The 27,907-nt window shown below is 52.5% G+C and overlaps 10 protein-coding genes across 10 annotated transcripts; 3 read left to right on the top strand and 7 right to left on the bottom strand.

Annotated features, from left to right (window-relative positions):
• Positions 1–234: 234 nt before the first annotated feature.
• Positions 235–2,036, bottom strand: BO86DRAFT_387870 (class-II fumarase/aspartase family protein). Its single transcript, XM_025671705.1, has one exon. It carries the CDS (start codon positions 1,855–1,857, stop codon positions 427–429), a length of 1,431 nt encoding a protein of 476 aa, XP_025529498.1. The 5' UTR covers positions 1,858–2,036; the 3' UTR covers positions 235–426.
• A 324-nt stretch (positions 2,037–2,360) lies between these two features.
• On the bottom strand, positions 2,361–2,821 carry BO86DRAFT_426329 (uncharacterized protein; the record flags this gene model as incomplete). Its single annotated transcript, XM_025675511.1, has 1 exon — positions 2,361–2,821. The coding sequence occupies one exon, from the start codon at positions 2,819–2,821 to the stop codon at positions 2,390–2,392; it is 432 nt and encodes a 143-aa protein (XP_025529499.1). The 3' UTR covers positions 2,361–2,389.
• Positions 2,822–4,144: 1,323 nt separating this feature from the next.
• Positions 4,145–5,940, top strand: BO86DRAFT_358849 (3-oxoacid CoA-transferase; the record flags this gene model as incomplete). The annotated part of the gene is made up of 5 exons (XM_025669759.1): positions 4,145–4,457; positions 4,513–4,707; positions 4,760–5,491; positions 5,554–5,651; positions 5,713–5,940. The coding sequence occupies exons 1-5, from the start codon at positions 4,187–4,189 to the stop codon at positions 5,938–5,940; spliced, it is 1,524 nt and encodes a 507-aa protein (XP_025529500.1). The 5' UTR covers positions 4,145–4,186.
• Positions 5,941–5,958: 18 nt separating this feature from the next.
• On the bottom strand, positions 5,959–6,988 carry BO86DRAFT_387871 (uncharacterized protein). The gene has a single exon (XM_025671706.1). It carries the CDS (start codon positions 6,705–6,707, stop codon positions 6,234–6,236), a length of 474 nt encoding a protein of 157 aa, XP_025529501.1. The 5' UTR covers positions 6,708–6,988; the 3' UTR covers positions 5,959–6,233.
• Positions 6,989–7,454: 466 nt separating this feature from the next.
• Positions 7,455–8,761, bottom strand: BO86DRAFT_358852 (Zn(II)2Cys6 transcription factor domain-containing protein). The gene is made up of 4 exons (XM_025669760.1): positions 8,574–8,761; positions 8,475–8,488; positions 8,325–8,387; positions 7,455–8,259 (listed from the first exon to the last, which is right to left on the bottom strand). Exons 1-4 carry the CDS (start codon positions 8,646–8,648, stop codon positions 7,551–7,553), a joined length of 861 nt encoding a protein of 286 aa, XP_025529502.1. The 5' UTR covers positions 8,649–8,761; the 3' UTR covers positions 7,455–7,550.
• Positions 8,762–9,394: 633 nt separating this feature from the next.
• BO86DRAFT_447057 (transcription factor) lies at positions 9,395–13,443 on the top strand (the record flags this gene model as incomplete). Its single annotated transcript, XM_025676559.1, has 6 exons — positions 9,395–9,641; positions 9,721–10,520; positions 10,583–10,630; positions 10,812–11,040; positions 11,071–12,508; positions 12,662–13,443. 6 exons carry the CDS (start codon positions 9,395–9,397, stop codon positions 13,308–13,310), a joined length of 3,411 nt encoding a protein of 1,136 aa, XP_025529503.1. The 3' UTR covers positions 13,311–13,443.
• Positions 13,444–14,074: 631 nt separating this feature from the next.
• Positions 14,075–16,500, bottom strand: pab1 (polyadenylate-binding protein; the record flags this gene model as incomplete). Its single annotated transcript, XM_025667794.1, has 3 exons — positions 14,075–14,234; positions 14,313–14,941; positions 14,998–16,500. 3 exons carry the CDS (start codon positions 16,498–16,500, stop codon positions 14,075–14,077), a joined length of 2,292 nt encoding a protein of 763 aa, XP_025529504.1.
• Positions 16,501–17,846: 1,346 nt separating this feature from the next.
• Positions 17,847–22,042, bottom strand: BO86DRAFT_358857 (uncharacterized protein). The gene is made up of 2 exons (XM_025669761.1): positions 18,873–22,042; positions 17,847–18,814 (listed from the first exon to the last, which is right to left on the bottom strand). Exons 1-2 carry the CDS (start codon positions 21,861–21,863, stop codon positions 18,143–18,145), a joined length of 3,663 nt encoding a protein of 1,220 aa, XP_025529505.1. The 5' UTR covers positions 21,864–22,042; the 3' UTR covers positions 17,847–18,142.
• Positions 22,043–22,582: 540 nt separating this feature from the next.
• BO86DRAFT_358861 (mitochondrial 54S ribosomal protein mL41) lies at positions 22,583–23,701 on the bottom strand. Its single transcript, XM_025669762.1, has 2 exons — positions 23,456–23,701; positions 22,583–23,380 (listed from the first exon to the last, which is right to left on the bottom strand). The coding sequence occupies exons 1-2, from the start codon at positions 23,636–23,638 to the stop codon at positions 23,015–23,017; spliced, it is 549 nt and encodes a 182-aa protein (XP_025529506.1). The 5' UTR covers positions 23,639–23,701; the 3' UTR covers positions 22,583–23,014.
• A 136-nt stretch (positions 23,702–23,837) lies between these two features.
• BO86DRAFT_387876 (UTP14 family protein) lies at positions 23,838–27,074 on the top strand. The gene is made up of 2 exons (XM_025671707.1): positions 23,838–26,685; positions 26,752–27,074. The coding sequence occupies exons 1-2, from the start codon at positions 23,974–23,976 to the stop codon at positions 26,932–26,934; spliced, it is 2,895 nt and encodes a 964-aa protein (XP_025529507.1). The 5' UTR covers positions 23,838–23,973; the 3' UTR covers positions 26,935–27,074.
• The last annotated feature ends 833 nt before the right edge of the window (positions 27,075–27,907 follow it).

Below are 27,907 nucleotides of genomic sequence, written 5' to 3' on the forward strand. Positions count from 1 at the left end.
ATGCTCAGGTTACCTCGAACATGGTATGGACCCAAATGAAAGAAGAAGTCAATTGCTGCATGGTCATTGGGTATTTTGCGATGTGCATGTAGCCGAAGGACTGTGATTTGGTCTGGTAGAACAATCATCACCTGCTCAACGAGCGTAACTACTACCTTGGGGTCGAGCGAGGGAGGGAGGGAAGAAAGAAAGCCATTAATCTATGTACAGTACAGTACAATATCTAGTATGAAGCCTGCGGGGTGCTCCCCTATACTTATGCTTAGTCTTGCCTGTCATGGCCTGCGTCCGTGCAGAAGGAAAGTACTTAGCGTGGGGCCATGTGGATGGTTGACGCTCCCGGAAATCCCTCACTTCTTTCTTATCAACAACGCCAAGAAAAGCACTCCATCCACTCCTCTCTATATTCATCGTGAACAACATATCTCAATCGACAGCTAACACATCATCTACCATCCGCATCGATGCACCGAGGTAATTGACCGGGTCACAGAGCTGGCTCACGCGTTCCTCCGTCAGCTTCGAGGTCACCTCCGGCTTCTGCATCAAGCAGTGCAACAATGTCTGCTGCGTCTCGATGCTCTCCCGACATGCCTCGTAGACGATATCATGTGCATTCTGGCGACCCACATGCGGTGCCAGACCCATCATCACTGCCTCCGCCACGATAAGCCCTTTGGTCGAGTGCAGATTGACCATCATCTGCTTGCTGTGCACACATAGGCCGGACAAAGCGAATTGCGTCTGCGACAGCGCCCCGACGGCGATCACAAAGCTCTCCGGGACTGCCACCCACTCTAAATGCCAGGGACCCGATGCACGCTCGAAGTCCGCCACCATGCCATCGAGCACCAGGCCTGCATTCGACCGCAAGATCTTGGATGCGGCAAGGATAACCTCACTCGAGATGGGGTTGCGTTTCTGTGGCATGGTGGAGGAGGCGCCGCGATGGGGAACAAACGGCTCGGACACCTCCCCTAGCTCATTCGACGACATCATAATAATATCCAGGGCCAACTTGCCCATCGACCCACCCATCAGCGCCAGGAAGTTCACAATTTCTGCCACGCCGTCTCGCGCGACATGCCAGGTGATGGACGGGTCCTCGAGTCCCAGCTCTTCCGCCAGGGCTCTGCGCACGCGGAGCCCGTCGTCCCCGGAGCCCAGCGACGCCAACGACCCTGCTGCTCCGCCGAACTGAACCAGCAAGCATCGACTCTTCAGCTGTGCTAAGCGCTCGGCATGACGCTGGAAACCAGACAGCCAGACTGCGCACTTGTAGCCGAAGGTGACGGGGAGAGCGTGCTGCAGATGGGTGCGGCCTGCCATGGGTGTGTCACGGTATTTCACGGACAGGCCGCGTAGAGTGCAGATGACTTCCTTGAGAAGTCGCTCGACGATATCCAGACCCTCTTTCATCTGTAGGACACTGGCAAGATCCATGATATCCTGCGTCGTGGCACCCCAGTGAACGTACTTCCCAGCCTCCTCGCCGCATATCGTCGAAAGTTGACGAACAAGCGGCAGAATCGGGTATCCCACGATCTCCGTTTCCTGTCGCAGACGGTCCATGTCCAATTGCGACTCACGTATCTTCTGCGTAACCAGGTCTCCGATCCGCGGGGGAATCACGTCGCATCGTGATTGGGCTCTGGCGAGCGCGGCCTCGGCGTCGATACATCGCTGGATGTATGCTGCGTCGTCGAACACCTTCCGGATCTCCTCTGTTCCGAATAAGGTGCGGAAGATGCCCGAGTCGATTGCACTGACAGAGCCGATCGTCCTGCGAGATGTGGCCTGCTGGACTCGCGGTAGAGGCAGACGAGCTATCCGAGCAAGTGAGCGTGATGCTAACATTGTTGCTGCTACTTTGGCGTATCCGGCGAGGTGACTCGCAAAAATGTATTGGTGGATAACCAAGATATTTTAGAGTTCTAAACGTAGTGGTTGACATTTGGAATGAGTTCTGACTTGTGAGACTCCTCGAGGCATCGTCCCATTGCGGGGATGCGGAGAAAGAACAGCAAGTTACCCTGGTGACCCAGCGAGTTGTCGTCATTGTGTGGGGCTGGATAGCATGCACTTCCCCTGGGGTGTATCGGTTATAAGTTCAACCGATCTATCCCTAGTAGTAATTTGCGCCTAAGGATCGCATACAAACAGAATGATGAAAAAGAGACCCTTAGCATCGAGTTCATACCCGATGAATTTGATTATTGACTGATCAATTATGATTATTCACTAAAACAAAAAAGCTTGAACTCAATTAAAAAACATCTTATCACCCCAAGGATACAACATTAATTAAGGGGCACGATAAGAAATACCCAAAATCAGCCCTGCAGCTGTCCCAATTAATTGTCATCCTGACCAAGCTCCGATTCGTCTCTCAAAGACGCGCTCGATCCTCCCACAGATCTTCAATCGACGTATCCTGGAACCCGGGCAGAATCAGCCAGAACCGGTCTCCAAAGTTGGTATCCGGCAGGATGGTAAGAAGGGTCCTCTCGCGGGTGTCGGTGAGTTCTTGGATGTCTTTGTATTGGTCCGTCTGCTTCTGCTGAATCCATTTATAGAGGTTCTGGAGACTGAAGCCGTCACTGGCGTCGTAGTTCCACCACTCCATGGTCTCGGCCGTGACAGATTTGATGCTTGCATTGTCTGTCTTGGTGTACTTGTGCAGCCCCCAGTAGAATCTCTTCGCATCGTCCCGGGTGGTGGCGGCTAACAGCCAGCGATGCCATTCGCCAGGGTAGTTGCCGTTGTGGCGGTTTGAGATGTGGACGTTGTGGCGGTTTGAGATGTGGACGTAGAAGGGCATTTTGTCGGTGCGCGTGTTTGTTCGCGACTATTCCTGAGAGCCTCGCTTGTGACTTCTGAGTCGAAGCGAGTAGGGTGATTGTCTTGCCGGACTGTGCGTACACTTGCACCTTGATACGTAGTTCAGGTAATATATGTGAGATGCTGGCATGTGAATTTTATCATTTCCGAGCCATGTGTGGTTTGCATTGTTTTCACGTCATGATTGCTCGCAAGATGACACTTGCAGTGTGTTTTTTCCATGGGTAGTGGCAACCACAAAATGACTTCCACTCGCTCACAAGGACCTTGGTAGTAGAAACTGAAGGCTGCCTTGGAGTGCAACGCAGATGAGAGCATCTATTGCTGAGCCAAATCGTGCTGGAAAACAGAGTATGCACGTCCTCAGGCACCGACTACTGAGATGTGGGGTTTAGACCGAAGACTTAAAATCTACTTTGGCATCGACCAATCGCAGGCGAGGAAAAATGTTGCTAATGCACCTCGGCAGTTCCGTTCCCTTATTGATAAGATACTGCCGCAATCACGGCACGGTTGTAGAGCAGCGCTACTGGAAGGGTCTTTCAGGTATCACCATTTATTAGTCCCTTGTCATTCTTGTTGAGACGATAAGATGAGATTGAGACTGAGACTGAGACCAGACAATGGGCGAGAATACCTACCCCAGGATTCGGCAGATCCACCCCACAGTCTGCCCTCTGTTCGTCAGATTCCATCGGCAATGAATTCCTTGAGATCCCGTGAGCAGGTGCGATTTCACCCGATCTCGCAGTTGGCCAACTGCCATCGCCTCCAGGGGCTTGCCGATGCCCTTCCCGCTTTCGGAATCGTAAATTACGCGGTATTCATGACGGGAGTCGACCAGTGAACATGCTTAAGGACTTCTGGTGCAGCGGACGCTGAGAAACCATCAATTTCACCTCGAGCGACCCCGATCAATCTTGAAAATGCTCTGGCCTCGGTGACTCTTCATCGGAACGGCGAATACCTTATTCGAACCCGATCGGAGTCGCGTGAGCCCTGTGCGCGATGCCCCGTCCATCCCCGCAGGGTTGAACGTTTCTCCCCCATGGGCGGGCACGACGTACAAGACAATACCAGCCACCAGTCACGGACGCAGTGGGGTCGGCTTCGGAAGGCGGCAAAGCGAAGTGGGAGTTTCGGCGGATAATCGCTTTTGTCGGCTGCGTGGCGGTGGTCACTAGCCGAAACGGAGACGAGCTATGCAGAGAGACAAGACCGGGGGATTTCTTCGACTAGTACTTCTACACCCCCAATTCCTCCCCTTCTTTTTTTTTTGCTTTCTTTCTTTCTTCCTTCCCCAGTTTTGTACTCAATTCACATCTGGCCAGGCTGATCGCCAATCATGTCGCGGCCTTTCCCTGCGGTTCCCGCCGTGTTCCGCCCCGTATGGCGGCGGAACTTCTCCGCGTCCACCTCGCAAAGAGCTATTAACAAGATCTGCCCTTCGGCTCAGGAAGCCATCAAGGAAATGAAGGGTGCCTCCACCGTTCTGGTCGGAGGTTTCGGTTTCTCGGGTGTCCCCAACACATTGATCGATGCTGTGCGCGATCGCCCGGATATCAAGGATCTGACTGTCGTTTCTAACAATGCTGGCATGCCCGGTCGTGGTCTTGGTAGGTCCAATGGCACCGGAGACATACCGGACGGCTTCATTCTGACTGTGAGCAGGTCAACTGCTTGAGTCCAAGCAGATCACCAAGATGATTGCGTCTTTCATCGGTGAAAACAAGGTCTTCGAGAAGATGTACTTGAACGGTGATCTCGAATTGGAATTGACTCCCCAGGGCACTATCGCAGAGAAGTGCGCTGCTGGTGCTTCTGGTGTCCCTGCTTTCTATACCCCCGCTGCTTATGGAACTATCGGTATGTTTGCGCATTGCTGTCAGAGGATGAATCCAGCTAAGCAGGGACATAGTACAAACTGGTGAACTCCCCGTCCGCTACAACAAGGATGGCACCGTGGCCCTCACGTCCAAGCCCAAGGAAACCCGCGAATTCAACGGCAAGCAATACCTCCTGGAAGAATCGATTTTCGGTGACTACGCCCTGGTCAAGGTCCACAAGGCCGACAAGCTGGGCAACTGCCAGTTCCGCAAGGCTATGAACAACTTCAACGAGGCCATGGCCAAGAACGCCAAGTACACCATCGTCGAGGCCGATGAGATCGTCGAGGTTGGCGAGATCGCTCCCGAGAACATCCACATCCAGAGCATCTACGTCAACAAGGTCATCAAGAGCACCGGCGAGAAGCAGATCGAGAAGCTCACCTTCGCCAAGGACCCCAGCGAGTTGCTCCAGGCTGGTGACAGCGCCGCCACCGCCCGCCGCGAGCGCATCGTCAAGCGTGCCGCCAAGGAGTTCCGCGATGGCATGTACGTCAACCTCGGTATCGGAATGCCCCTGATTGCGCCCGCCTACCTCCCCGAGGGTGTCGAGGTCGTCCTCCAAGCCGAGAACGGTATCCTGGGTCTGGGTGGCTACCCCCAGCCCGGCCAGGAGGACCCCGACTTGATCAACCCTGGCAAGGAGACTGTCACCTTGGACAACGGTGCTTCTCTCTTCGGTTCCCACGAGAGTTTCGGTATGATTCGCGCTGGTCGCATTGACTTGACTATGCTCGGTGCTCTGCAGGTCAGCCAGTACGGAGGTGAGTGATCCGCCAAAATCCGGGTTTACGTCGATCGCACTTGCTAATTCGGGTTTCTCCAGATTTGGCCAACTTCATGCTTCCCGGTAAGGTCAAGGGTGTCGGTGGTGCCATGGACTTGGTCGCCAACCCCGAGAAGACCAAGGTTGTTGTTACTATGGTAAGCACGCCTGGCCCCCCTTTAATCTTCAATGCAGTCACTAATCAGCGTCGCAAAACAGGAACACACCGACAAGAAGGGCAACCCCAAGATCTTGGCCGACTGCACTTTCCCCCTCACCGGCCCCCGCTGCGTGTGGAAGATCATCACCGATCTGGCCGTCTTCGAGGTCAGCCCCACCGAGGGTCTGACTCTGGTCGAGCACGCCGAGGGCGTGACCGTCGAGGAGATCCGCAGCAAGACTGCTGCTCCTTTCAAGGTCGCCGAGGACCTCAAGCCCATGCTGTAAAAAAATTTTAAGGACCTAGAGAACCCTACCTAGTACCTCTTGATAGAATTTGTGTATATAATGTGAGAATGACCTATTGATTACAACCAACTGGACACGAACTGGACAAACCAATTTAGATCTACCCATCATCCTTCCTACCAACTTGGAACTCTTCACATAAACCCTATATCTGTCATAGTCCAGATATTTAGTTATCCACATCAAGAACAAGAACAAGAACATAATGATTCCCCCCATCACACCCATCCATCACCCTAGAAGTAAAAAAAAAAAAATCCCCGGAGGGAAACTCAATGCCCCGTCGTCGACCGATTCTTCGACCCGGTCGTCCCATAATGATCCCGCTCCGCATGCAACACCCGCTCATTGTTCATCCGTCTCGCGGCGGCGACATTCGGCGCGTCGAACGCCAGCTGCTGCTGCTCGCTTTCGTTCTCGTTCTCCTCCCGCGCCTTCCACGCGTTCTCGTAGTCGTCGATCGGGGCATCGTCGCGCACGAACCCGTCGACCTTCTTGGGCTGCAGCGGGGGCGAGTTGATTGGTTTGGAGGGCATTTTTTTTTCGGGTGGTTTCTTTTGAGCAAGTGTGTATGTGCGCGCGCGCTTGGTGGTTGGTGGTGAGATACGGCAATGTAAGATCAAGAATTCTGAATAGTGGATTGTGTAATGGAAGATTGTTTCTTGAGGATTGTTTGCTACTGGAAGGGAAAGAGATACCGAGTACGGTAGGACGGGGGTATATATGCCACCCTTTCCCCCCCTCATTCGAAAGGCAAGGGTATGACTGGGGAATGAGATCATGCTACTCTCATAGCCAACACGCATAGATAACTGGTCGAAAGGCTAAGGATATTGTATCATGATGGATGGCAAATGAAGAGGTCTTTCATTGCATGATTGTGTGTCAGGGGGGGATGGCGTCATGGCGATGTAAGGTGGTCTGGTTTCGATAACTCGTGCATTGGGCGGAGTGCGGTCAGTTTGTAGCAGAGAAATACTGTACAGTCGAATGCGACGCAGAAGTCTGGGCGGTATTGAAGTTCTTGACAGCGGATGACCTTTGGAGTCAGTTCTGGGTCGTGGTGAAGTGCCGCTATGCGACTATTTGAAGCGGGTATACAATGCCTTCCTCTTCAATCAGCCACAAAGGACTAACTAATGTCTATCTACCGACTCGGTTGCATAAATAGTTAGCGGTCGAATTAAAGGATATTAGCTTGAGATCCAAGAGTATCGCGACTGGTCCAGAACCCCTTCCAAGTTGCATCACTTAACATGCCATCCCCGCATGTGGGGTTCGTCGTGGGGCCCGAGCGACTGGCCTAATTGACGGTCTACGGGTATCTTGTCTTATACTACCACCCGCCGATGGCTTTGTCAGACGGGAACAAGAATAAGTAGTTTTTATTTCGTATTGCTCTATTGTCAAGAATGAATGGCTACGCATCATGGGAACTGAAAGTATCAATTTACGTGCGGGAAAGCTTTGAAGAATTACATTGCACCGTCCACAGCATGACTCCTGCGAATCCCAAGGCTAATATATGACAATCGGAAAAGAATTCCATCGAGGTATATTTATGTGTGTGTATATGCTCCTGCCCGTCACTACCAAAGATATTGCTGCTGAAAACTCACAGAAGGTGCGCCCCTCCATAAACTCGGTGCCTGCGGTGTGTTCAGCCCATGCCCCCGCAAGTGATCCGACTGGGAACAACTGATACGAGGGAGCTGTATGGCGGGAAACATCGGACCAGGATGCGGCTCGGCCTCCCTCTCTCTATACGCCTCGGGGTGGTTCTCGAGGCTACTTATCGGTTCTTTCACCGGTTCGCTGACTTCGTCCAGTCTCGCATATACGTTGGCTCGGTATGGGGTTAGCGGTGGAAGCTCTGACCTGGACGCAGCCGCCGGCCGATAGTCGCTGGGTTCGTGTGAAGTTTCCCTCAGGGGTTCACTATCCCTGGAATTGAGGATGTCGGACACGCTCGTGACCGCCCGGTCCGCCGAGTTTCGTCCTGAGCCCGTTCGTTGTTCTTGATTCAGGCAGTCCTGCTGCCACGCTCGGACATCCTGTACGCTGTTGAGAGGAAATTGTCTCCAGTACTCCGTTCCTCGTTTCCCCGATCGCGAGGACGGTGTATACGACGGCGGAGGACTTCGGGCCGCGGTTATGCCGGAATGGAAATCTGACTGGGCATTATGTATCGAGGATGATATTTGGGCGTCGGACATGTGTGCCAGGAATTTTAAAAGCAGAGATTCGGTCTCTTGGAGTCGGTGCTCGAGAGCTTCGATGTAGCCTTTGGCGGGGCCTCTGTAGGGATGTTAAGCCTGTCAACTTGGAAAGTGGCTGAGGGTAGAAACAGTGCGTCGGCGTACCGTTTCAGTTGTTCGGGCCAATCGCAACGCCGGTTGTGCTGATGACATTGTGTGCAGATCGGTCTTTACCACCATGGTAATTAGCTCTGAGATGTCTTTTTTCACTTTCCAACAAAGTCTTTCGGGTGGGAGCGAGTGGAAGCTGCTCACTTATTTCCATTGCACTGCGGATTGCGGGGTTCACGTTAGAATCGCATCTCCCGATAAGAACTTAACCCAGTTGATAGCAAATGAATGGGTGGAGCTTACCTTCTGCTTCCTGAACCGGCAGGAATTGCATGCCACGGTGATCCGAGAGACTTTGGTCGCTTTGCTCGGGGCCATTTCTTCAGGCAGAACTTATTGCAGCAGCAACACAGATAGAGATCCTGGAAAAAGTTTGGACTGCAGGCCAAAGTCGCGCGCCTGTGGGAATTCGGGGAAGTCTACCTTTCTTGCCCCATATTATTATCGCATGGAGGAAGTCGCAAAACCCCCCGATTCGGCTAAGTGCGGGAAGCAGTGGGGAAGTCGCCGGCTGAACGGTTAGCCGACTCCTGCTTTTCCTGCCCTGCATGGATCAACGATCATCCTCGTGGATTTTGTATCCCTGGTAGATGATGTCGTAGGCATCACATCCACTCCGGGGTAAAGTGGTCTTTGATTGTTGGAACAATTGTGATAGCTTTCGACCATTGTTCTTGAGAGAAGCAATATCTACAGCTGTGGCCATAAGAGAATTTGAACAGCTGAATACGGTAGGCTATACGAACCATTGCCGTAGTCATGGATTAGATAACGCAGAATGACTCCAACAATACTGTACCAGAAGCAGCTACATACTCATATGTTTGGCTCGATTTAAGATTCTGGTTTAGCTGGATGTCAGACGGAGAGACCTATCAACATAGTCTCGGGTGCAGTCCGAGTGGATATAGATCACCAAAATCAGAATGGATGAACTTTCAGGCAGAACGTATACGAAGTACGGTGTATAAAGATTCGACAAGGAATGAGGGGGTACTACATGCTGACGACTAATCAAACAACACTTGATCTGCTCGAGCAAGCTACCCTCCTTGTTAAACAGAATGGCTGAGAAGACTTCATACCGGATTGCATCTATTCCCGGTGACGGAGTTGGCTTGGAAGTGGTGAAAGCGACCATTGAAGTAGTCAACAAACTCGCGCAAACCCTCGGTACCTTTGATATTGAATTCGAGCATATCCCGTGGGGAACAGACTACTACAAGCAACACGGTCGATATGTGTCCGAAGATGCCTTAGATATTCTGCGGAAGTTTGACGCAGGTTTGTTCGGCTCAGTAGGGCATCCAGGTAATTGGACCCGTTCCCTGCTAAGAAGCGCCTGAATAGCTGCCGGATCTGTGCAGTAGAGCTAACAGAGAGCCCCTAGATGTCCCTGATCATGTCTCCCTTTGGGGCCTCCTCCTAGCCATCCGCGGACCCTTACAACTCTATGCCAACGTACGTCCCGTACGCACATTTCCGGGTACCAAGTCCCCCCTTAGCACTGCAGCCGAGGGAATCGATTGGATGCTTGTGCGAGAGAACTCAGAGGGCGAATACTGTGGGCAAGGCGGAATCAGTCATATCGATCAGCCATGGGAAACTGCGACGGAGGTGGCGATCTTCACGCGAGTCGGCATTGAGAGGATCATGCGTTTTGCCTTCGAAACTGCACGCTCGAGACCGCGCCGTCATCTCACGGTGGTGACTAAGAGCAACGCCATGCGATATGGCATGGTGCTCTGGGACAAAATAGCAGAGGAGGTATCCAAAGACTTCCCCGACGTGACTTGGGACAAGATGTTGGTAGATGCCATGACTATCCGTATGGTGAACAAACCGGAGTCACTGGACACTATCGTGGGCACCAACTTGCACATGGATATTCTGTCTGACCTTGCTGCTGGCTTAGCAGGGTCAATTGGCGTGGCTCCCTCGGCAAACCTCGACCCTACTCGGAAGAATCCTTCTATCTTTGAGCCGGTACATGGCAGTGCCTTCGATATTATGGGGAAGGGCGTCGCCAACCCGGTGGCTACTTTCTGGTCTGCTGCCGAGATGCTGCAATGGCTGGGCGAAAAGGAAGCTGCGACGAAGTTGATGGAATGTGTTGAGAATGTGTGCAGAGCTGGTATTTTGACTGCTGATCTTGGAGGCACGGCCAACACTCAGGGCGTTGTTGATGCAGTTAAGAGGGAGATTGAGCAGCTTAAGGCAAATTAGCCTTATACCTGATAGAATCCTTAGAGCCGAATACAAGATACAGTATACATCACTGCCGTCTAGAATCTTACATAGTACTGAGTAAGTTGTATACTACGGGTGGTAGACGCTGAGGCGGGATCTGACTAAGCAGGTCGGCTTTTCTGCTCCGGCCGATCTCCGAGTCATCTCGATGGACCGACAGTCGCATCGATTTCGACCTTCAAAATCCTGATATCCTTCGAATCCGGATATAATTATATAACTCATCATTAGGACGGGCATCATGCTCCTGCCAAGATGCAGTCCCCAGTCTCCGCGTCTGGCCTGACGGAAATCGGGTCCCTGACTGCCCACTCACGGGAAGAAAGTGAGTTTGTCGGCAGCTCCAGCGGCGTTTACTTCATCAAGACAGTCCGACGGGCTTTCTCCCACAGTCTGGACCCATTGGATGCTTCGTCTTCCAGCCAGGGGTTCCCTCCTCCGGAAGATACTCTAGTTGGCAGTGAGGGCTTGCCATCTGCCCGAAGATCAGCGTCAATGCCTGCCGCAACATCGCCAACCGCTCAAGGGAATAGCCATGCCTTGCGACAATGGAGATATGACCCCAGGGTGGCAGCAATCCTGGGGAAGTTTCCACCACTGGATACAGCTCGGGAGCTGATGATGATGTACTTCAAAGTTTGGCATCCGCTGTTCCCTTTCTTGCACGGTCCGTCGTTCTTGAACGCCATGGAAGCGTTATGCTCCGAACGTCATCAGTCGGCCACCGAGGTTCTGCCTCTAGAGGAGCATCGAAGTGCTTGCTGGACGACCATCTTCCAATGTGTCTTCAATCTGGCTAGTCTACTGTGTCCAGAGATTGACTTTCCTCGCGAATCGCGCATCGAGTCATCTAACAGCATGCATGCTCTGCTTGGAACCCTATCCTGCAGACATGATATCGTCTCTGTGCAGGCGCTGCTCGCCTCTCAACTATATCTCGTAGCTAAAATGTCACTTCGGACAGCCTCCACCGTCGGTGGCTGTATGCTTCGATCCATACTGCATGCGGGCCTTCATCGTTGTCCATATCGCTATAAAGAACTTACCTCTCATGATCGGCAGCTACGCAAGCGGATCTTCTGGTCTGCATACGCCATCGATCGATACTTGAGTCAAACGCTTGGTCTGCCTCTTGGAATCCAAGACTCCGATATTGACGTTTGCCCGCCTTTGGCTTCCGAGATCCACATCCCAGGTTCTTATGAGAGGATCAATGCCATCAGACGCGCCGTTACCCCCAGCACTGCAGGATCCTCGCCCATCTCTACAGAAGACCGTTTGCGCAGGTTCGAGAGATCAGCGTATGGTCAACAGCCACTGTCCGCAACACCAAGACATTCCGCCCAAGACAACGAACAGCATCGGCGAGAGCTCGTGTTCGCAAGTTACGTCGAGTCCGGGAAACTAACAGGGCGCGCGATCGAGCTGTTCCACAAGTCCATCCTGGTCCGCTCCGTCCCTCACAGCTCGGTGCTCTTCCTCATCACCGACGTCCACAAGTGGTGGAATAGTCTATCCATCGAGTCTCTCCAGCAAGGAGGGACCCATCAACCTGTCCCACCACCACCACCACCACCACCACCACCACCACCACCCTCCTCCTCCGAGGATCCCAACCCAGCAGCAACTGTCACGACAAACCCCAACGCCCCATTCAACTTCGGCCCCTTCTTCACCGTCCTCTACCAACACCTCATCCTCCTCATCAACCGTCCCTCCCTCTCCCTCAACCCGTCTAGCCCGGAATTCTGCTCCGGCCTGCAAACCTGCATTGGCGCCGCCCGCGAGATCCTCGCAGCCTTGACCACCCAGCAAGAAAGCGGACAGGCGTTCTTCTGGCCCGGGTTCCTGTCGGCCGCATGGATGTCCGGTCTCGTGCTCGCGTTCGCATGTCAACTCCGCCAATACGTCTTGTCCAAAGGATCCCAGTATGTCACATCTTATTCCCACCCATTCACCCTCTACTGTACATTACAAGATTAATTCATCTCCTTACAATCCTTCCAACCTCCAAACCAACCATCCCCCCCCTCCCTCTCTCTCCACATCTCCACCCACACAAACTAAATCCAACCAAACAGAGAAATCTCCAAATGTCTCACCATCCTCGAAAGCATGGCCCACCAATGGGAAACCGCCAAACAATGCCACAAATCCCTCTCCCTTCTCTCCCGCTACATCCACCACCACCACCATCACCACCAGAACAACACCGGTCCCACCGCCCGACGACCCTCAACCGATACACCACCCATCACGCGCAAACGCAACTTAGACAACCATTTACAGCAAGCATCAGACCTCTCAGGGAGCAGTCGACATCGCAGACCTCCTCCACCTTCACCACTTCCCCCTTTTGGTGCAGCAGCAGCAGCAGCAAGCAACAATCCCCCGTCAAACAACCGCCTGTCTGCCGACGGTCCCATCACGACGACCACCGGGCCAGCCAACACCACGAATAACAACAATAATGATAATGACGAGGGAATTGCCCGACATCCCACGGCCACACGCAACAGCAATAGCCAGGTGGGATTATCGCTGGACCCAGGACTCTTGAGGGCAGACAATTACGATCGATTCACGTGGGGCGACGATGACGACCCCGGTTCCATCGCGGGGTTCGCGGCCATGGACGGCGTGGATGCTGCGGACATGATGGATCTATTGCAGGGGAGCAATTTTGACAACCTGGCGGATATGTTTGGACAGCAGTTCCCTACCTTCTAGATTGATGGATGGCATGCACGCCACGTGGGGTATATATACTGTACACATTCCTGGATGCCTCCACGTGGGCAACGTGGGCATCTGGTGAATCTCATGATACTCAAACTACAAAACTTGGCTAGGATATTTTACTAGAAGAATTCAAAAAACCAGAGATCGTAAAGTCCCGTGAGGAAGTCATAAGTCTATATTACACTCGTGTCATACCATCGGATACGAGGTAGGTTGAAGTTCTGACGGGATAGGAAGAGATACAAGCACTATCGCAACCTCCTTCCCCTGTCTGGTTCATAAAATGAGAATGAAAAAGACGATAACAACCATGGCATATCCGAAGCAACTTTTATCTCCGATCCCAGTCTTGTAACAGTTCGAAGCTATTTCCCCGCTTGCATCTTGGAATCAACCTGTTTGCGCGCAACACCGTTTCCAGCAATTGAATCGTGAAAAGAAGAAGTCGACAGCAAAGGATGCTCGGTCCCTTGAAGAGTGGGAAAGAAAAAAAATTGAATGGTATGAGAAGGATCCAATAACATGTTGCTCACTGAACAAGGCCCGACGACACCACGCACAAAGAAACTTTTAGTAACCCAGGGATATCAGACCAGGACGGAAAAAAAAAAAAAAAAAAGGTAGAAGAAATAGAGGAAGAGGGGTGAAGAGGTAGGGTAATAAAGAAGTTAAGAAAATGGGAGATAAATCGTTAATTGAGTAGGAAGGAGTAATCGAGGTCATCAAAAGTAGGTAGGCATTGAGACGAAAATTTACGACTTGTTCTCTTCGGTCGCAGTCTCCTTGGCCTCCTCCTTGGGCTTCTCAGCCTCGGCGGCAGCCTCGGGCTCACCACCCTTGTTCTTCATGTACTCATCATAAACGCTGAGGGCCTCGTCGACCTTAGCGCGGAGAGCCTCCTCGTCCTCGAGCCTATAGGAGTGGGTATTAGCCTTGTTCCAAGCGTTCCAAGATGGAATGTGCGGGGTATGAATTCGAGGGTATACTCACAGGCTAAGGAGCTCAGTGTTCTCCATCTCGAGAAGCATACCGGTGATCTTGCCGGCAAGCTCGGGCTGCTGGGCCTGGATCTTGGGGTAAAGAGCCTCACCAAGCATCTGCTTCTGCTGAGCAGGAGGAGCAGCGCCAAGGGTCTGGGCGTTCAAACCGCCAGTAGCGCCCTCCTGGTTGGCAGCGGGCTGAGCAGCGTTCTGTCCGCGAGCACCCTGGCCAGGACGGATCTGTCCCTGCTGGAGGGAAACACCGCCGCGACCGTAGCCGGGACCGCCGCGCATACCCTGACCCATGGGCATACCAGGAACCTGACCACGGCCACCAGCGCCGCGACCAAACTGAACCTGGCCCATCTGAGGGTAACCCATGCCGTTAGGAATGCCACCAGGGCCCTGCATGGCACCCATGGGAATGCCTTGGGCGAAGTTGGGGGGCATCTGCTGGTTGGGACCCATGCCGCGACCACCCTGCTGACCGGGGAAGGGACCGGGGTACTGGCCAGGGCGTCCACCGGGGATACCCATGACCATGCCGGGCTGAGCGGGGAAGGGCATACCACCACGCTGGCCACCAGCGGGGATGAAGCCCTGCTGACCGGGGCCGTAGAAGACGGCGGGCTGCATGTACTGGAAACGAGTTAGTTTGAGGATCGAGAGGGAAGGAATGAAGAATAAACACGTACAGGCTGGGGCATGCCAGCGGCAGCGGCGGCCTGCTGCTGTCTGATGGTGTTGCGAGCTTGGATGCTGGCCTCAAGCTGGCTTCTGCGGACATCCTTGCGCTGAGCAAGAGCGACGTAGAGGGGCTTGCCGTTGATCATGCGCTGGTTCATCTCAGTGACAGCCTTGGAAGCCTCGTCGGGGCTGCTGAAGCAGACGAAACCGAAGCCCTTGCTCTTGCCAAGACCCTTCTTGTCGGACTTCTTGGACTCCTTGTCCTTCTCATCGGAGGACTCGCTAGCCTTCTCCTCGGCCTTCTCGGCGGCCTCCTCGGCCTCCTTCTCGTTCTCCTTGTTGGCCTCCTTCTCTTTACCAGCAGAGTCGGGAGACTGGGTGCGTTCACCGTTGACACTGTCGCGCATGACCTTGGCGGAGGTGATGGTGCCATAAGGTCCGAAGAGCTCGCGAAGCTTCTCGTCATCGACGTCATCAGTCAAGTTCTTGACGTAGAGGTTGACACCCTGGTACTTGGAGGCCTTCTCCAAGCGGGCAGCCTCGTACTGCTTGCGCAGCTCCTCCTCACGCTCGTGCTTCTTCTGGGCACGGCCGACGTAGAGCTTCTGGGTGCGGATCTCCTTCTCGTTCATCTCCTCGACGGCGGCCTGCGCGCTGTCGTGGGTGGCGAAGTTGACGAAACCGAAACCACGGCTCTTGCCCTCCTGGTCACGGCTCAGGGTCGCAGAGGTGATCTCACCGAACTTCTCGAAGAGCTTGCGGAACTCCTCGTCATCGATATCGGCGTCCAGGTTCTTGATGTAGACGTTGGTGAAGTTGGCCTTCATCTCCTCGAACTTGCTCTGACGATCCTTCTTGGAGATGTGGTGGCCGACGAAGACCTTCTTGTCGTTCAACAGCATGCCGTTGACGTGCTTGATGGCGTTGTTGGCAGCCTCGGCGGTCTCGTAGTGGACGAAACCGTAGCCCTTGGAGTTGCCGAACTCATCCTGGGCGACCTTGCAGCTCAGAATGTTGCCAAAAGCAGCGAAGGTATCGTGAAGAGCCTTGTTGTCGATGGCACTGTCGAGGTTCTTGATGAAAACGTTGCCCTGACCAGTCTTGCGGAGGGCGGGGTCACGCTGGGACCACATGATCCGGCAGGGCTTGCCCTTGATCAAGGTGTAGTTAAGGTCCTCGAGAGCGCGCTCACCGTCGGCGGTGTTGTTGTAGTTGACGTAGGCATATCCGAGCGAGCGTCTGGTAACAGCGTCACGGCAAACACGGATAGAGGCAACCTGGCCAATGGAGGAGAAAAGCTCATAGAGCATAGCCTCAGTGACGGAGGGGTCGAGTTCACCGACATAGAGGGAGGCGGAGTGAGGCTGGTTGTTGTTGGGGGCAGGGGCGGCGTTCTCAACAGCGGTGACCTCGGGGGTTTCACTGGGGGCAGCAACAGCAGCAGGGCTGACCTCGGGGGTGCCGTTGACAGTGTTGTCGGTGGCAGGGGTGGGAGCAGCGTCGGAAGACATTTTTATGATGTTACTGTTGAGAGAGAAGGCAGATTAGCCGAAGTTCAAGCTCGGCTCAATTTGAGCCAGGCAGCGGAAGCGGATGGATAAGCGTGCAATCACAGGGTTTCGGCTGTAAGCGAGAATCACAAGACACAAAGTATAGCTTCATCCACTTCAAGTGGTGATGGGAATCAGATGGGCAAATTTGACAAGCAAGAAAGATGCGCGATGTCAGAGAGAGACAGCTGCTATCTTGCTTTTCTACCGATACGATGAAAAGCCAGGCAAAGTGCTCTGCGGTAGTGGGGGAATCAAAGCAACAGACGTACAACCTAGATGAGACACCAGGTGAGGTCTATCAAAGACAGTCGAGATGACGAGGATACAGATGACAATAAGATGAAAAGCAAAGCAAAGCGACCCAGGATCACAAGGATGTAGACAGGAAGTAGTCGACAGCAGTGAAGAAGAGAAGGTGAGGTGAGTTGAAAGTGGGAAGATTTCTCCAGCTGCACGCACGCACGCACGACCGCACGCGCACACACACACGCACACACCGCACAACTTGGAAGTAGTGTGGAAAAAAGTGACAGTCGGGGGAACAGAACACACCACAAGATCACAAGCACGAGAGATTGAAGGAGGGGAAGAGGAGGGGAGAGGGGAGCTATACTTTAGTTTTTTTGTAGGTTTTCCGGTTTTTTTTAGAGGTTTTTTTTTCCGATGGGGGAATCGAAAATAAGGGAGAGAGAGATATGGGAAAAGGAAGAGAAGAAGAGGGGAAGAGAAATTGCTGGGGATGAGGCAGCAAGAAAGGCTTTTATTATTTTTTGGGGGAAGGAGGAAAAGAAAGAAAAGCGGATGGAAGAGGAGGAGAAGGAAAGAGAGAGAAGAGAGAGGGAGAGAAAAAAGACGGCGAAGAATGAAACAACCTCTTTTTTCTCTTTTTTTTTCTTTTTTTTTTTTTTTCCGTCCTTTTTTTCGTCTCTTTTTTTCTTACTCACTCTTATTTTTTTTACAGTGTCTGTTCTGGAAAAGTCAAAGAGAGAATTTTCTCAGACTCTCTTTGGGTCAAACGCCCAGGCTAGTCCCTTTAGAGCGATAGTCATCGCCGCCTCAACGGCTCTTTACGGGATGGTGGGTTTTTCTGCCTGTCGTTTGTTACCGGAAATTTTAGCTTCCCAGCGGCAAAGAAACGCAAAAAAGTCAACCAAAGCAAAAGCAGTGGATGGGCCACCACCAACAGGTTCCATCCATTGTTCCCACTAAACCCCCACTATACGCCTCAGGTGTCCAGGTTGACACCTGAAACACCTGAATCTCTATAGCCTGGCACTGATACTAATGAATAAATACCCCATGATAGATTACTGTACTTATTAACAGTATGGTTCTTATCTGTCATGATTCCCGAAACCTCTAAGTGGACAAGAGCTGTTCCGGAAATACTCATCATCCACACGTACTCTCTCTCTCATGTGCAATACACGACCAAATGAGCAATTCGCAAACAACAAAGATGAAGCACGACAAGAACAATGAAACACAGGTCACCATGACGCCTTAGCTATGCCACTGAAAAAAAAAACAAAGAGGTCAGAATGGGTACACGCCAAACACACGCGTGCAAAAGCTCTATTGACAAAAACAGTCTCCAAACTCAGCTCAAGTCGAAGCCGGCTCCAGAGTTCACAGCATAAAGAAGTTTCTCCCGCAAGACGTCAGCATTACTGTACCGTGGAAGCTTGAGCAGATTGACACAGGTGCTGGTACTAGGAAGTCGCTCCTGATCCTCACTCGAGTCGCGGATGCTGAAGCGGGGGTTGAGATGGCTGAAACCCAACAAAGGCGCCCGAGGAGTCGAGGTGACAAACCGAAGCACGTTCTGTCTTTGTTCATTGGTCATCTTCTCCATCACTTCCCAGAATAGCTTGATCGTAGGGTGCTCTTCGTTGTCATCTCCGATTGTGTATACACCGCCGTAAAGCGTGTGACGTCTCAGGTCTGCGACATCAATCTCCCCTCGGTCGCCGCTCACGAGAGTCTGCAGCTCCGTCTGATTGAACATGGACAGCCATGAGGGTTGTATGATCTGTCCGAGTCCCTGCAGGAAAGCGTTGGTCTGCAACGCAGGTTGGACCTGCAGGCGATACCGAGCGATGTAGGATATGTATACCAGTCGGTTTTGGTTCGTGACGGGTATGTCAGACCCCTGGCTTTTCAGGTCGCGAGTGATCGTTCGACTGCCAGACCCGGGAAGAGGTATAGTGTCGGTAATAGTGAAATTCAATGAAAAATCTTCCACGTCGCCCGGGTAGTTCTTCAATTGAAGCTGCAATCAAATAAAAATCAGCGGCTGGCACAAGGTCGTTCACAAGTCAGGAACTTACCAAGCCCTGATAGAGCCCCTGGTCCAGATCCTTCAGATCGTTCAGATTGGCACGATAAGCAGATTCTCGCTGAGCCGAACCTGCTCCTCCTGTCAATGCCCATTTGAGCAGGAAGAACGGCGCGAAGTTGACATCAACTAAGATGCCTTCATACATGCACTTGCCAATGATCCGGCCAAGGAACTCATAACGTCTAAGTAGCTCCCGTACTTTTTCGTTCCAATCGAGGCTGTTTTCAGTGAAGCCTACTCGTCTTAGTAGCTCTTTCCGTTGCTCAACCGCTGTCGGGTTGGGATAGAGCAGATGTTGGTCGTTCTCTTCAAACAGGCTCATCTCGTTCGTTGATTTGAAAGCTTCGCTGGTTACACTGGTTAGAAATTCCTTGGTGACACCACCGCCGTCAATTCCAGCTTCCGCAGTGTTCCACTTGTCGATGAAGGTGATCTGGATTGGCTCCTTGAGACCCTCTCCCAATTCGTAGAACTCCTCAAACGCATCTTCGAACACGCTCTCGCGCCTGATGTTCGCATGGTGCCGACTTAAGACATCTTGCGCAGCAGGGCGCCCGTCAATCATGCGGCCCATCGTGGCTTCGGCCACGGACATACGCCAAGCATCTGGATCGACAAAGCCGTGCCTTCGGCGAATCTGATCGCGGTATATAAACTCGCGGAATACCTGGACTCTTGTTGCGAACGGGATGAAGAAGGGCATGTTCCTCAGAATTTCAAGTCGCGGTGCTACCGCCTCCAGCTGTTTCCGACGAGCAGCCTGTTGTTGACGACGCCTGAGAGCCTCAATCCGACGTGTTTGCTGAGCACGGCCGGTGCCGATAAGCCCTAAGGACGGTTCAAGAAGAGTATCAGGCGTGAGATCACCCTGCCCTTCGTCATCCTCATCCTGAAGTTGGTGTCGGTTCTCCTCCTCCGCAACCACAGCGGGGATGAACCCTTCCATGTCGAAACGGCTTGTCATCAACCAGTGCCCGTCAGGGAGAAACTTCCTTCTCGAATCTCGCTCGTGAATCATCCTCAAAAGACCTGTGACAAGGCCCTTGAAATAGTCAAGCGGAATGCCCGTAACGCCAGGAAGACCTTTCTCCTTGTTCTTGGTTTCAATCTCTTTCACGCTAGCCACGGGATCAGACTGTAGCGCGGAGGAGCTGAAATAGCTTCGGATTCCACCAGTACCCTGAACAGTTTCGTGCTCATTCAAATCTGCTGAATTCCAGTACAGTGTGAAGCCTAGATTTTTAAGGAAGAGTGTCATGTCCTTGATATCTGTCAATGGCAATGCACTCTCCTTGGTCCATGACACCCTGGTGTTTGAGGAAGCAGTGAAAGACGACTGATTGGAGAAAAACTCTTCGTCGTCCATCACCTTGAGTACAAACGTATAGAGTTCAAGGAAGAGAAGGATGATAGTCCATTCTTCATCCCTCTCTGCCTGGGACATTCCCCGAAATCTGGGATCCATTGAGTCCTCGACAGGCTTCAATAGAGGCAACACCTTGGTTGAGTCTTGGCTGATGGCAGTAAAGATTCGGCTAGACCTGGATGCATGCCAGAAGTACTTGATGGCTGGGATTTTGGTTCCCTGTTGGCCTATTGATTGTTGATCCGATGTAGCTGATCCTAGATAGAGCCACATGCGGATATCATCACCCCTCCGAGGGAACACCCGCAACAGGGTCAGTGCATAGGTAGCAAGTATCTTTGCTTCTCGAGATGCATCCGACTGAGAATCCGCCAGCTCACCTTGTGAGAGCTGTGTGGACTGGAGTTGGGAAAGAAGGCCTGTAATGCTGCTCTGATTGACAAGGCTGATGAGTTGGTCCTTGATGAAGGGATGCAGGGGGGCTCTTTCGGAGTCGTCATCGATGTCGTTAGGGTCATCCTGTTCCATACGTCGTGATATATGCATTGCAGTGGAATTGAGCATGTCAGACACGACCTTAATGAAGCCAGAATCCGGAGCTTGCTGCCCGGCCTGGCTTCCCAATACAGAACGATGGAAGTAGATAAAGTAAGCGAGCATCCAGAGACAAGAATCTGTATCCTCGCGCTGACGGTCACGAAAATACGACTGCAGCGGATCAAGAGCGGAAGTCAGAAGCTTATAGTTGATACTGTTGGCCAGGCTATCCAAACTACCGAGATACTGCGGAAGATTTGGAATGGTCAAATAGGACTTCGCAAACCACTCATAGGCTGTAAGGGTTTCGGAAGTGATAGGCCGAAGCACAGCCAAGACGCACTCGACAAGACTGTCTCCGGAGAGTTGAGGCGTTCGGTCCGTTGTCAGGATCCTCATGACAGAGTAATAGTCATGGGCCAGGCGAGCTATTTGCTTCGGGATGAGACCCGTAAGGAAGATAAGCAGCTGGAGAAGGGGACCGACCGCGAACGCCGGCAGCGTCGGGGTGGTCGCGGTACGGAGCACACAAAGGGTCAGTCTTGCCAGTCGATTCAGCGGCGTCGTCCATTCTCCTTCGGTCGCTATCGTCGGAACTTCATTCAAGGTCTTCTGGAAGACGCCCGAGAAGTACACCAGCCGGAGGACATCCTCGCTGTTCCACGGTTCCAAGAAATGCACCAGCAAACGCAGCTGTGACAAACAAGCCGCTGCCGTTCCATAGCGGTGAGGCCGTTGTAGAGACGCATCTTGCCGCTTGAGAAGGGTCTCGAATGAGAAAAGCCCCTCGGTCGCCTGCGTCTCCGTGGCATCCCACTCCGTCCGCCACACACTGCGCGTTATCTTCCTGCTCCGATAACCCCTCCATGTCCGTTGTATGGTCCGGCTCGCCCCTAATCGCTCTCTCTCCTGTTGTCGGAGTAACCGTTCCTGTTGGGCGATTGCAAGCGTATTCTGAGGCCCTGCGCCGTGAGGATTCTGTCTGCCGGAGGGATATGCGGCGAAAGGGTTCGTGTTGCGGCCTCCTAGGTTGACCTGCCGTGGACGGCGGGAGTTCCCCGTAAATGACTGAAACATAGCTTGACCGAGTTCACGTCGAGTCTGGAGGAAGCAATGATCGATATGACAAGGTTAGATTTATTGTGAGGGGGAAGATAAGCATGACACAGACGCCCCCATGCCGCAAAACGTAAGAAAGGCCCGGATATGCAGCGAAGCGTTGGAAAGAATGGAGGGGAAATGGGTGGATGATGAATTGGGCTATTCTTATGCCATTATTAAGGTACTAAGTTACTAAGTTACTAAGTTACTAAGTTACTTGAGTTACTGCGCCGACTTGGCCGAGCGGGTGCGGAGGAGCGGCCTTTTTACGGCCACGCACCACCTGCCGCAGCCTTTGCACTAATGCCACTCTCCACAGCCCCACGAGCACGGGCTTTTACTTGCTGCAGATTACCAACGTGCAAACCATGCCAGTGCTGGCTACCAAGGAATTTTTTTTTAAGTGTGCTATTTGTGATTGACTACGCCTTGAATGGATCTCAGTAGAAGATGACTATGAAGTAAGCTAGCAACATTGTGTGCGTAACCTCTAGCTTGCTGAAGCCTACATGGGCTTAAGGGAAATATATTTACAAGGCTACGGCATCGGGTATTTGGTTGCAAGCTCTGCGAAACAGGCTCTATCAATACACTCGCTTGCAGACCTATGAGCTACTGGCAAATAATGCCATCATAGCAAGTTGCTAATGAATGCGAGATACATAAGAAGTGTATCACCGATAAACCACAGCTGTGATCTGCTCAGAAGCCGATCATTCATTCCCAGATCGAAGGTCTATTTAACTCGATTGAAGAAGATCCAGGTACTCGGAGAAGAAAGTAAGACTGTATGATCAATTGCTGAACTGCAAGAAAACCCGAGAGACGCCCCAAAACCAATACATGCGATTATGAGATGCTGACCCAGTAGCCGATCGTGACCAGTCAGCCCCTCTGCGCCCTGGCTGATATGTAGTCCACATGGACTATCGCGACAGCCCTTCAGCACCACAAACAACCACTATACATATGATACAACCCACACAAACCAGCGGATGACAAGCTGAAACACCCCCAAGCGTGAATGCCAACATGCCTCGTTAGCCACCGCCGTAGCCAGGGGTGAGCGACTGCCGTAAGCAGTGATAGACTTGGTTCGGAATCAACGTGTTTCTGTTGCGGATACTTCACGATGTCGTCGATTGAGTCGCCGCGGCTTCGGCGGCAAGCTTGGCCTGCTCTTGTTCCTTGGTAATACGTGCCCAAGCTTCCTTTCTAGCCTTCTTCCTGGCAGCGGCCTCAGCCACCTTCGCAGCCTCCGCAATCTGCGCGGCCTTCGCGGCCTGGGCAGCCCTGCGCGCTTCCTCTTCCTCGAGCTGTTTGTCAATCTGCTCCTGTTCCAGGACCTCCCGGCCGTTGTCGAGCGCCCACATATCTAGGTAATCCTTGCCCTCGAGAGCACGCTCGACCGTGATGAGCCTGCCTTTCTTCTTCAGCTCGCGAGTGTACTTGGATTGCGTCGGGCTCATGACTCTCGTGACGAACGGGGTGAGCTGATCATGGATTAGACAGGTCAGCTTCATGGAAACATCCACAACTTGAAAAACGGCTGGAAGCGACTCTCGTACCTTGAATTGATCCAGGTTCTCAGGGACAACATATGTGCGGACTTTCTTCCAGTCGATCACGTAGGATCCGTTCTTTGCGAAGTAACCCATGGAGCCGGTCCGGTTTCCTTTATAGTAGCCGCCATTGACCTGCTTCGTGGTCAGGCGCAAGCGCGCCATCATCGGCTGGGAGGGTTTGAACATGGTGGAAGGAAGGGCGGTTGGCGGTTCTTGGGGCCTTCACACTTAATGATTGCGGAGAATGGGGGAACGGACGGACTCTCAGCGGACAAAAAGGCTCTTCTGGAAGTCGGGCGGCGCTAGGAGTATCTCCGCCCCGCCAAGAACCTTTTTTTCTTGTTCCGCATTAGAAAAAAAAAATCGGCCGCATTGCAGTCAGATACACACTATCTCTGCGCAAAACCGGTGCATGGCCATATAATTCAGGACACACCAGCATATTCTTCCATTGAAGTGTCTTCCAATATTAAAGAAGATCCCACCGGTTATATCGCCTCCCAGAGCGAGGGTCAACAGCCATGCCTCGCCAACAGACGCAACTGCGCGGTCCGAAAGACCGGAACCGCGACCAGTCTTCTTCGAAGAAACCCTCCCAGAAGAAGACGTCCGGAAAGATGCTGAATGCATTTTCCATCGCCGAAAGTCAATACCCCACGAAAGTCAAGATGAGACGGAGTCGTTTCGGAGTAGAAGATGATGATCAGTTCAAACGCAAGCGAAACATCGGTCGCGACCCCGAAGACTCAGACACACCGGATAACAAGCGCCGTCGAACCGGCGACGACGAAGCGGAGATGGGATCGAATTTCGGCAGTGACGGTGAAGGAAATAGGTGGAGACTGGGAGAGGTTGACAGCGATGATGACGAGGATATCGACAGTGACGAAGCATTGGGCTCTAGTGACGAGGAACGATTCGAAAGCTTCACCTTCCGTGGTAGTTCCAAACCAAAACACAAGGTGCCCGAGAAGAAAAAGCGCACTCGCGAGATTACTCTGTCTGAAGAGGTGGATGAATCCGAAGAAGACGACGAGATGGACGAAGATGACGACCTCGGAGAGGACGCGGTCGACCTGGCCACTGCCTGGGATATGAACACTGCCATGGAAAAGGAAGAGGAGGAAGGCAAGAATGCAAAGTCAAAATCGAAGCAGGCGACGGGAAGCGATGATTCAGAAGAATATGACAGCGATACTGAAGAAAGCGACTCCGACGATGACAGCGCCCTATCTGTCTCCGATGACGAAAACGATGACGATCAGCAGCACGGGCTCGCGAAACTGCAAAGCTTCGTCGACTCTATGAATATGCAAGCTGCTCCCAAGTCGAAGCGGAAGACTGGTGGTGGGCAAGAACAAGGGGCCCCGACAGAATTCGGCTTGACCTCTACGCGCAAGCTGACAGTTGCCGATCTTCTGCCTTCCATCACGGACTCTCGGCTCAAAAGCTCACTGAAACACGTTGACTCCGACGCAGCTGCGCCTAAGAAGTCGTCCGGTATCCCCGGGAAATTAGATGCCCCCCTCGCAAAGCGCCAGCAGGACCGTTTGGACCGAGCGGCTGCATATGACAAAAGCAAGGAAACACTTGACCGGTGGCTCGAAACCGTTAAGGCTAACCGTCGGGCTGAGCATCTCATGTTTCCGTTGCCTGATCCAGATGCGAACCAGGCGCATCGCATGGGCGCACCTCAGCCACGGACGGACCTCGAAAGTACGATTCAGAATATTCTTGTCGAGAGTGGGCTTGCAGAGACGAACGGCAAGTCGGCTGAAGATCAGATGCAGGAAATGGAAGAATTACAAGAGCGCAGACTACCCATTGAAGAAATCCAGGCCCGCAGAGCCGAACTACGGAAAAGGCGTGATCTATTGTTTCGGGAGGAAGTACGCGCAAAACGGATCAAGAAGATCAAGAGCAAGTCTTATCGCCGGGTTCATCGAAAGGAACGCGAGAAACTGGAACTTCAGGAAAGACAGGCTCTCCTGGAAGCCGGCGTTGATCTAGATGAGCTGGAAAGAGAGAAGAACGAGCGGTTGAGAGCGGAGGCGAGAATGGGCTCCAAGCACAAGGAAAGCAAGTGGGCAAAGAGCTTAAAGCAAACTGGTCGCACGGCATGGGATGAAGATGCTCGACGTGGTACGCAGGAGCAAGCATTGCGCGAAGAGGAATTACGCAAGAGAATCGAAGGCAAGAGAGTCACCACCGGTGACGAAGATTATCTTGGTTCTTCTAGTTCCGAGTCGGAGGACGAGGATCCCTGGGACGAGGAAGCTGCCTCCGATGCTGAGAAGCGCAAGATCCGCCAGAAACTCAGCAAGCTTGAAGGGGACGACGAAGACGATGCAGAGGAGTACAAGGGTCCTCACGCGAATCTGATGAACATGAAGTTCATGCAGAATGCGCAGGCTGCTCGCAAAGCAGAGAATGATGCAGAGATCCGGCGTCTTAACCGTGAATTACATGGTGAAGAATCCCAGTCAGAGGCCGAATCTGAGGTTGGACGACGTAAGTTCGGCAAGTCTGAAACGGATGAGTCTGCCAAGGAGAACAAGCTCAAAGCAGTACCTCGCAATGAGTTCGAAGAAGCTCCGGGATCAGACGATGAGCCGGATGTGCAAGAAATAGACCAAGACGTCAAGATTGTTCTTGATCGCCCGCAGAAGAAGGGACCGGCTCCCAACAAAAACAAGCCCAACGCTCGGCCTTTGAGCCAGGTTGCGGAGCGAGAAGAATCCCCAGTGGAGGAAAACCCATGGCTGGTGCAAACTACCAGGAATAATCGCCGGGTGACAGCGGACGATTCTCAGCAGACGGTCGACATCACGCTTGAAGATGCCCAACCGAGCCACGCTGGTGCTAAGGGTGCTTCCAAGGTTCAAAAGAAACCAGTCGCAACAAGCAAGACCATTGACGCTGAAGACTACGACAGCGATGAAGACGGTGTACCAGTGCTTCTCAAGAATCACGATCTCGTGAAGAGAGCGTTCGCGGGTGACGAGGTCGTGCAGGACTTCGAGCAAGAGAAGCTTGATACCATCAAAGAAGAGGGTGACCAGATTATTGACAACACCCTGCCTGGCTGGGGCAGCTGGGCTGGTGATGGTATCAGCAAGAAGCAACAGAAGCGTCAGAAGCGTTTCTTGACTAAGGTGGAGGGAGTCAAGCCTGAAGACCGGAAAGATGCCAAGTTATCCCGAGTCATCATCAATGAGAAACGAATCAAGAAGGTAAGGATCATCGCCTTGAGATCATTTGCATGCGAATACCTAAACTAATGTCTTATGCCGTCCCAGAACAACAAGTATATGGCGACTCAGCTTCCTCACCAGTTCGAGAACAGACAGCAATACGAAAGGTCTCTCCGTCTTCCTATCGGCCCCGAATGGTCTACCAAGGAGACTTTCCAGATTGCAACCAAGCCTCGCGTGATGATCAAGCAGGGTGTCATCAAGCCCATGCAGAAGCCCATGGTCTAAATACATCGTATGCTTTGACTGCAGGTCAGTGGTTCATACAGATCCTGGTGGGGGTTTTCTCATTTGATAGGGTTAAACGGCGTTGTACCGTCTTGCCCGCACTGTACATTGTCTTTGTGAAGAATTGTGGAGTCGAATGGAGTCATGATACCAAGTCAGCTTGAAGAATACTGTCAGAGAAAGTTGATTCTGTAGCCATCTCCGCATGATGCGTCAATCAAGCAAGGTGTAATTCTCGGTCCTGTCGGTGCATGCGATCGTCGACAAGCGTCTGCCTCTAGAAGAAAAAGCAGAATCAAGAACCAAGAAGAAGTTAAAACATAGTAGTAACACCACCTATGTTTAGGTTAGTACCTACTAGGTAGTAGTCAATAGTCTTCGGGGTTGGTCATCCCCAATTGGGTTTTTTAAGGTTGACGGTTTAGCAGTGCTTGGCTGGAGCTGATCTGGTCGGGTGAACCATCAGCCTCATGGGACAGCCAACTCCGGGGCTGCAGGCCGGACCACATGGACGTTGAAACGAATTATTCCCAAGATTGTCACAGTCACATCGACACAATCAGCCAGGCTATTTCGCATTTGAACTCGTGTCGTATACAATGAAGGCTGACGGTTGGAATGTGCCGGACGATGGCTGGGAGGCGCACACTAAGCTTGGGCTTTCCTTAGTATGGGGGGACATTCCGTCCAGCCTTCGTAAAGAAAGGCTGGTGGTCATTGTCTTGAGGTAAGGGCAGCACTGTAACACTAAATTCAATTTTAGGAAGGAGGAAGATCCTAGGTAGAGTTGGAAGTTGATTTTCGTACTCAGTACGGAGTAGAAGAGGTCAGAAGGAGGGGTCGTGAGGATTCACAAGAGCAATAGGGGAAAGTTAAGTTAACTACTGTGCCTGAATCATCATTATTGTTGCTCCTGCTGCCGCTGCTGCCTTGTTCCTAGGGCTCCACTTCCGGCTCCATCCCGCAGCCATCG

This window comes from Aspergillus japonicus (assembly GCF_003184785.1).
Source record: "Aspergillus japonicus CBS 114.51 unplaced genomic scaffold BO86scaffold_13, whole genome shotgun sequence".
Lineage (NCBI taxonomy): Eukaryota > Fungi > Ascomycota > Eurotiomycetes > Eurotiales > Aspergillaceae > Aspergillus > Aspergillus japonicus.